The 8,868-nt window shown below is 37.5% G+C and overlaps 1 protein-coding gene across 1 annotated transcript in view; it reads left to right on the forward strand.

The window, feature by feature from the left end:
* The window catches only part of EYS (eyes shut homolog), an 883,205-nt gene that overhangs the window by 475,677 nt on the left and 398,660 nt on the right, over positions 1–8,868 (forward strand). The window contains exon 29 of the mRNA XM_035323172.1: positions 1,977–2,176. Within this exon, the coding sequence (XP_035179063.1) occupies positions 1,977–2,176 (200 nt within the window). The remainder of the gene's footprint in view (positions 1–1,976; positions 2,177–8,868) is intronic.

The raw sequence follows: 8,868 nt of genomic DNA on the forward strand, positions 1-8,868 counted from the left end.
ATATTCTTGTAAAAACCTCTTTACATTTATCAAAGCCAGGAAGCCAGGTTGGGAACTGGTGAGATTGCTCAGGGGCAAAGGTTAAAGGTAGGCACTCAAACAGCATAAGGTCATAGCACAAAGAAGCTTATTGAATTCTTTGCATCAGTCCTTACTACTGAAGATGCTAGGGAGGTTCCCACACCTGACACTTGGAGCAGCTAGCTGAATTTGAAGCAAGTACTCAGGAACTACTGAGCAGAATACATAAGCAAGCCATACATGAGTCATCATGACCAGATGGCATTAACCCAAGACTTCCAAAGGAAGTCAGAAGTGAAATTGTTGACATGCTTGCCAAGGTGTGTAATGTATTATAACAAACAGAAACCCAGAAGATTTCCACTGTAATCCCATCTACTAAGCTATATGCTTTTTATGCTACTGTAAAACCTAATTATTGTGGGCAGTTTTATAAGATTTTACAAGAAAGATACAATCCACAGAAGAAAACAAAAAGGTTTTACAGTAAGTTTGTAACTTGATATGACTGATGGCATACTGAGCCAAGGCTGTGAACATTTGTTTGAGCTTTGAAATTATACTTAGTAACTTTTGATGATGATTTTGCTATTTTTTGAATTGCATCTTTTCAATTATAATTAGCTAAATTATCGGTCCATTAGCTGATAGATTATTAATATATTCTGCTAATGAGCAAAGATAAAAAAGTAGAAGTAGAGAGCAATACAAGTAAATACAAATTAAGAAGACTAAAATAAGTTAATGGAATAGAAAAAAAAGCCAGAAAGTTGGAACTGTGAATTGTGATTTTTGTATAAACAAAACAAACGTCTTATGTTTTCCAACAACAAATTCAATTAACATTGTAAAAGACTACTTCTAGACTCAGAAGTTCTGGCAGTCTATAAAACTATCCCCAACTTTCTTATGGGATGTATAATTCAATTAGTTTATGTAAAGCTCACTAATAAATCATACTATATATACCCAGCTGGAGAACTTACAGGGAAATAAGTTGTTTTCTCACAATTCCCTGTGGGTATCTGAATTTACGTTCTGTCAAAGCAACTGCAATAACTGCAGGAAATCTAAGTGTCCTTGGATATCCTTAAAAAAATCAAACCTTCTCAAGTTTAAGTACTGTGAGAATAAATTCCCTTTTAAAATACTGGGTTTAGCTATACTTTTTGGGTGGCAGCAGCAAAATAAAACTTCTTTTGGATATAGGCAAAAAGTAGGTTTACACGCCCATGGGTAAAACCACATATTTGCACTGGAAATCGCACAAACTATACTGTCGTCTAATTTTACAGAAACAGTAATTTGTGGATAGTTTTCTTGTTTTGAATTTGATGACTTCCACATTAACTTTATCAGAGTGAATTGCTACTATGTGAACACAAACATTTCTACATGTTATTGTTTGCAATATTATGCATTAATTGATAATCAAAAAGTTAGCATTCATCAATACATATTTGATAGAATGGGGCTCATATACATTGGTTAGTATAAGTTATTTATTCTGTCCAGAATTTTCTTATTAATGTGGCTTTTTTCATTGTGATAACACTATAAAAACTTAGAAGGAATAATTGTATGAAATATAGCTCAAAAGCATTCTTTAAAATTTTAATATATATTTTTTTAAATTTAAAATTTTAAAAGTAATCACGAGTAGGAAGAACATACTTACATCTGTAAGATTTCTTATATAAAATATATTTGCATTTCTCCAGGATTAATCAGGAGGAGCAAGTATACTTTCAAGACCGAGTATGAGCAGTAATCAAATCATCTGTATATAAACAGAAATTGACCAAAATTTGATCCTCTTGCATATGAGACATTAAAAAGTCTATTACTCCGTTCCTAATCTCCAGACTCAGTTTCTTGAACTTGCTGTAGACATGAATGAATAAATAATGTGCTTTAAAACCGTGTAGTCACTGCATTGTTGTTTCTCTCCTCAGGAATGTGAATCTGTTCCCTGCATTAATGGAGGTTCTTGTCAAGATTTGGTTAATGCATTTGTTTGTATTTGCTTGAGTGGATACACTGGCAAGTTCTGTGAAGTTGATATTGATGTTTGCAGCGAACCTACGCTGAGCTCAGTTCTGTGTTACAACGGAGGTGTATGTGCTGATGGTCCTGGAAGAACTTTTCACTGCAGGTTAGTGAGAGTACTGCCATTTAACTTCTGTAGTTAATAAACATTGATTTGCTAAGATTTCAGGGCAGTGTTGCTCTGTGCACTATAAGAACACAATTGGATTTGATACCACTTAAGGGACTTGGCAGACTGAAAATGTTATAAAATAATCAGTTAATTATTGCAGTTTGCTGATGTGGCCACATACCACTTCAGACTATTTGTAACTCAGAAAAACATCACTTTTTAATATTGAAGCTCTTAAGAATTTAGAAAATTAATGCAACTGCTTAGTCTGGTGCTCAAAAATATTATTTTAAGCCATTCATTGTTTAACATCAGGCCCTTTATTTTTATCTTTTAGTTATCTTCTGCATTATTATCTCATAGTCCTTTTCAGAATTATATGTGGAAACCTAAAGCATAAACAGAGCCTAAAAATTGAAAATCAGTTTTTAAAAATACATATATGCTCCTGTGTTTTGTACTCAGAGCTATTAATTTGCAAATTTACATAACAGGTAGTTTGTGTATTATCTGTGTACAGTCATGTGTCCAGAGAAATCTGCTGTGATCCAGCATCATCATGTCCTGGCCAAATACATATAATCTCATAGTTTAAGCACTTCAGTCTAGCAAAACTCCATTAAAATTAAACCACTCCATAGATTGTATACATTATTCTCTACTATATCTACTAAATGCATCGGCTCAGAATTGTTATCTAGGTTCCTGATCCATTGCTATACTTGTAGAAGTATCAAATACTAAGAAAAAAAATTATAATCGTGCTCAATATCTGGATTTTGTTTTATGTCCATAAATGAAGCTTAAGGATGATAGTTTTTATTTAAACAATAACTGCAGATGTTGAGACAAGAATAATGATTATTAGTTGGATGTAACAGTTTGATAGCTTTATAGTTTAAAAAAGTTTATAAAGTTTGATAGCTTACAGTCAGAGATGGAACTATAAGAAATATTCAAATATGCTACATATCTTCATCAGAGTCACCATGGTACTAAAATGAAGCTAAGGTTGAAATGTAATTTCCAACTAACCCTGTAGTTTTCAAGTCTCTTAGAAAATATGTGAGTCAAGTGAAAATATGTTAAAATATCTCAATGTATATGAAGCAGTCTTTCTGCATGACATAGGAGACTGAATATCTTGCCATGTGAAAACCAACGTTACTGGAGAGTAACATTTTTCATTTTTATTTTGTCATAACCCTGTTTGAAATACATTCTTTCATTTAGTTTCTCTCTTTTACAAGGTACTTGGACATGTTATATTAGTGTTTGATAAACGTTGAATTGTTCTATTTCCTTACTGCACACTGCAGTTGTTTTTGACCGCTATTTTTTGACCAACCTAACTCAGCATTTCCAGTCTTTACTGCACTGTGAGCAGCAATGAGCCTCTCATAATTCTTGTTTTCTAGTCCCTTCACCCTCTTTGTTGCTGTTCTCTGCACACGCTCAACCTTGAGCATGGAGTTACACAACTGCAGATCTTTGTAGTGAGGGACCTAAAACTGGACATGATATTCAAGGTGTAGTCTCTCCAGTGGTGTGTACAATCCCTTCCCCAGACCTGCTGGCCACACCATTTCTGATCCAGGCCAGGATGCCATTTGACCTTCTTGCCTACCTGGGCACACTGATGGCTCATGATCAGCCAGCTGCCAACCAGCACCCCCGGGTCCTTGCCTGCTGGGCAACTTCCCAGCCACTCTTCCCCAAGCCTGTAACACTGCAGGGGGTTGTTACGACCCAAGTGCAGGACCTGGCACTTAGCCTTGTTGGGTGTCCTGTGACTGGACCCATCAACCCATCCTCTCCAGATGCCTCTGCAAATCCTCCCTACCCTCAGGCAGGTCAAGAGCCCTGCCTAACTTGGTACTATTTGCAAAGTTACTGAGGTTGCAACTCAATCCCTTCATCCAGACCACAGACAAAACTGTTAAACAAAAGTGGCCCCAGTACCAAGCCCTGGGGAACACCACTGGAGACCGGCTGCCAACAAGACTGAACTCCATTCACTGTGACTCCTTGAGCCCGGCCATCCAGCCTGTTCTTCCCCCACTGAACTGTACACCCATCCAAGCCATGACTAGCCAGGCTCCCTAGGAGAATGCTGTGGGAAACAGCTTTACTAAACCTCAAACACTTCACTAAAATTGAAGTAAAAAAACACTCACAGTGTTTTCCCTCATCTACTAAGTGGGTCATCTTGTCATTGAAGGAGATCAGGTTAGTTAAGCAGAACCTGCCTTTTATAAACCCACTGTGTCTGCATTTAATCACTTGACTGTCCCTTATGAGCCATGTGATGGCACTCAAGCTGATCTGCTCCATAACCTTCCCCGATACCGAGGTCAGACTATAATTCCCTGGATCCTCCTTCCTGCCCTTCTTGTAGATTGGAGTCACATTCACTGACCTCCAGTCAAGTGGGACCTCCTCAGTTAGCCAGAACTGCAGGTAAATTATTGAAAGTGGCTTGGTGAGGACTTCCTCCAGAAGTAATGCTTAGTTTTACACACAGGCACTGTTCAGCTCAATTCTGGAACAACTGAGTCATTCCATTGAGCTGCTCAGGTAGCCAGCCTGTACTGGTGCATAGGGTTATTCCAACCAGGTACAGGACTTTGCATTTCCCATTGTATTCAAGCTGTGGGCAAACCTGATTTAGACAGTGGCATAATGATGCTTTTTCTCCTTCTCTGTTCCTCACCTATTAATTCCTAACATGTTACTGCTTTTACTTCTACTATGCAGTGAGCTGATCCTGTAGTGGCATTATCTACCATAGTTTCAAGGTCACAGACCTGAGTGGTAATGATCATCTCATAGTTCAATATTTTCCACATAAGGTTTCCACCTAAGTGTTGTTTTCTTCTACTCTCTAACACTTTGGATGACTATATTCATATTAAATCAATAGAAAACTAATCAATATATTTACAGTAGCCTACAGATGAATTCAACTGAATAGCCAATTTAGATTGAGATGAGTTGCTCCCCAGGCTCCCTTGACTATTGCTCATTAGGTCTCCATTTCCTATAATCAAAGTTGAGACACCTAACTGTGACTGGATACATATTTGTAGACATTACATTTAAGGTTCATTAACTTTAATTGTATCCTGCCTTAATTATCAAATTCTAAATTAAAACTGTAAGATGAATGCTATTAATTTTGAGGGAAAACACTAAATTTGTTCTCTTTTACAAAATTTGTCAAAACTTCAAAGTTGTAATAGAATTTTAGATAGAATACACTGAAAAATATACTTAGAATTACGTTGAACAAATATATTAGTATGTGTAGCTTTAATCTTTGTTTCTCTTCTGTAGAGTATCTATGATTAGCATGGTGTAAAAGCTTTACCTTTGAGTGGATATCCCTTCTTGGCATCATGAGAGTGGCTACGCAAATGATAAAACCAATAGTGTATGGTCATTCATGTTTCAGATCAAGAAACAAATTTATTCCTTCCAGTCTGTGGCTCAGTTTCCACCTGGTTTCCTTTGTGTCCTTGTATTAGAAGTTACGAAGTTTCATTAGTGTTCAACAGAATTAACAAGGCAAATGTCCCATGGACTGCCAGGACTTAATGGTATCTGTAATTTCACCAAACATTTGCATTGATTGCTGACATCATTTTCCAGAATATGAGAAGAGAACAAGTTTTGTTACTATACAAGATAAGTTTTACAAGTATGGCTTTTTAAAGAGTCATTTTATCAGGATAACAGTCAACTATTTCAACCATCTATTTATCCTTTTTCTTCCTACATGCCTCTTTTAGTAGTGTATTGGGCTTATGTGGCAAGGGCTTGGTAGTAGGGGGCTGCAGGGGTGGCCTCTGAGCAGAGCCCAGCAGCTGCCCCATGTCAGATCAGAGCCAGCTCCAGACAGGTCCAAAAGGGACCCACTGCTGGCCAGAGCTGAGCCAGGGAGTGATGCTGGGTGGGCCTCTGGGAGAACAGATTGAAGAAACGGGAAAATTTCCATGCTGTTGCTGCTGGCCCAGTGTTCCCATGTATCTAGATATCTTTGCCAGGCCTCTCATCCCTCAAGGGAGTCTGCAGTGTCAACAGCAGCTCCCAGTCCAGTGTCATCAGCAAGTTTACTACGCATGTATTGAACTCTGGTATCCATATTGTTGATAAAAATATTGAACAGCACTGGCCCCAGGATTGAGCCTTGGGGAACACCAGTAGTGACTGGCTGCAACATAGATGTGGCCCCACTTACTACAACCTTTTGAGCCCTACTGTTCAGGCAATTCTTCACCCAGTGTACTGTGTTCATCTCACAGCTGTACAAATTGTCCAAAGAATACTGTGAGGGACAGTACCAAATGCCTTGCTAAAATCCAGAAAAACTACATCCACCGCCTTTCCTCCATCCTCTAACCAGGTGATCTTATCCTGAAAGGATATCGAATTAGTGAAGCAGGACTTTCCATTTGTGAGCATGTATTGGCTGGGCCTGATGATTATGTTGTTCTTTAAGTGCCTTTCAATGATGCCCAGGATAATCATCTCCATCATTTTGAAGTACCGAAGTTAAACCGATAGGTCTTTAATTTCCAGGGTCTCCTCTTGTGCACTTATTGTATGTTGAGATAACATTGGCTAGTTTCCAGTCAGCGGGGACAACCCCAGACTCAAAAGACCTGTGGTAGGTAATTGAGAGAGGTCTGCGATAGCACTCACTGACTTTCTCAGTACTGTGGGAGGAATTCCATCGGGCCTGGTGGATGTATAAACATGCAGCTGATAAAACTTGATACCTTACAGTGTTGATGTCAACATGAGGAAATTTGCTGCTCCACGGGTCATGGTCCTCCAGCTCACAGAACCAGGCATCCAGAGGCCTACAATTAATACTAAACATTGAGGCAAAAAATAAAAAATAAAATAAAGGCACGTCTGCTTACACTGTGATGTGAACATCCCTCCTTTTCTACCATTCCTTCCACCTGGTTTAAGAAATCTGAACACAACTCATGTGCAAACTGGAGGATAGTACTTACATGGAGAATGGAAAGGCAGAGTAATTGAAAAATAAGGGAAAAACAATTGCCAATTGTCACACAGTTCTGTGGAGTGGACAGGGGGAAAGACAAAAAGCCAGTGTCTTGTAGAGTCTCCTTATTTTGAGGATCTCCTTTCATATGTTTGTACTGCTGTGGTTGGTAAAACTGGAAATAGCAAGTAATAAAAAGTGTCCAGTAATGGCTAAGTGTTAGGCTGCCCTAACTATGGGCAGCACTGCCAGCTTCAGCTATGATGTATGTGGTGCTTTACCCAGTGGTATTGTGAATGGTCCAACTCTCCTTGACTTATGTGGGAATCAATTACATGAGCAACCCTACAGGCTTCTTCCTGAAATTAATATGAAAAATACCCTTTGGGATAGTCCTTGAATTGTGTTTTATCTGAAATATCTTTCTGTCTTTAAACCCATTGTTTAAAACAACTCATTGGAAATGAGAGAGGTGCTGGGAGTTGTAATTCAGTTCTATCCTGGGCAGACTGCCACTAAATCAAGGCTTCAGGAAACAGATCACCATCTGAAATGCCCACCTACCTTGCTTTGTATTGCGTATTTAATTAAAGCAACTGGCTGCCACAACAATGAACACCATATAAATTAGCAAACTAATAATAAAGCTATTATGGAGCCCAGAGGAGCTTTCAGTAGACAATCCAACACAACCTACATATGGTTGATATATTGAGTAATAGGAATTTTGAGGACTTTCAACAGAAAATAACCAGATTTTATTTTTCATTATTTTTAATCCATAGTTGGTTCTTCCCAATTTCTGCATATTTTGGTCCCAAGACCATTTCATATATTTGGTTTGGGATTTAAAAAGTGGAAAAAAGAATCTCTCTCTCCAACCATGCATGCATAGAGCCTTTCTCAAATGTGCTTTTCAGGTCCTTCCTGCTGACTAGGATCAGAAGTCATACTATTTTGAGAAAGGTTATCTGTGCAGTGCTTTCAGCCTGATCGCATGAAAATAATGCCAACAACCTTATGATAGTTCTTCTCTTAAATTGTTGAGTATTGTTGCTTCATATTACTTTTCCAGCAAGTTAAAGCACATTTGTTTTTTGTAAGGTTTTTACTAGACAAAACAGGTACTTTTTTATGTTATTATGTCCTTGATCATCAGCTCCAGATTGTTTTTTTTTGTTTTGTTTTGTTTTTTTTTTCAGAATATTTATTACTATAATGTAACTTTTTTGGTCTTAGAAATGTGTAGGGTTAAAAGTGTGATCGTATCCTTTGGTTCATAAAGGGAGATCAGTACTTTTTAAATCTACTGTCTTGATTACATTTGATATATAATTTGGCTTAAAACAGAAACTATTTTGGAGTCGTCTATCGGAGATTAGTTTATACTTAAAAGGCAGTTTCTGTGAAATTGAGTTTTGTATTCCAAGGGCATCTAAGAGCAAATATTTGATCAACAGAATACCTGATCAACACAATGTCAAGGTTTTTCTTAGAGCTTATGAGATTTTAATTTGGAAGAATTCTAAAATTTGAATAGATTGTTCTGTATTTCCTCTAAATGAAGTGCAATTATTTTAAATATTTATTTTGAAATCTACCATTTTTTTTTATTATTTTATCTTTCCTTTCCTTTCCTTTCCTTTCCTTTCCTTTCCTTTCCTTTCCT

The sequence above is a fragment of the Oxyura jamaicensis genome, chromosome 3 (assembly GCF_011077185.1).
Source record: "Oxyura jamaicensis isolate SHBP4307 breed ruddy duck chromosome 3, BPBGC_Ojam_1.0, whole genome shotgun sequence".
Classification (NCBI taxonomy): Eukaryota; Metazoa; Chordata; class Aves; order Anseriformes; family Anatidae; genus Oxyura; species Oxyura jamaicensis.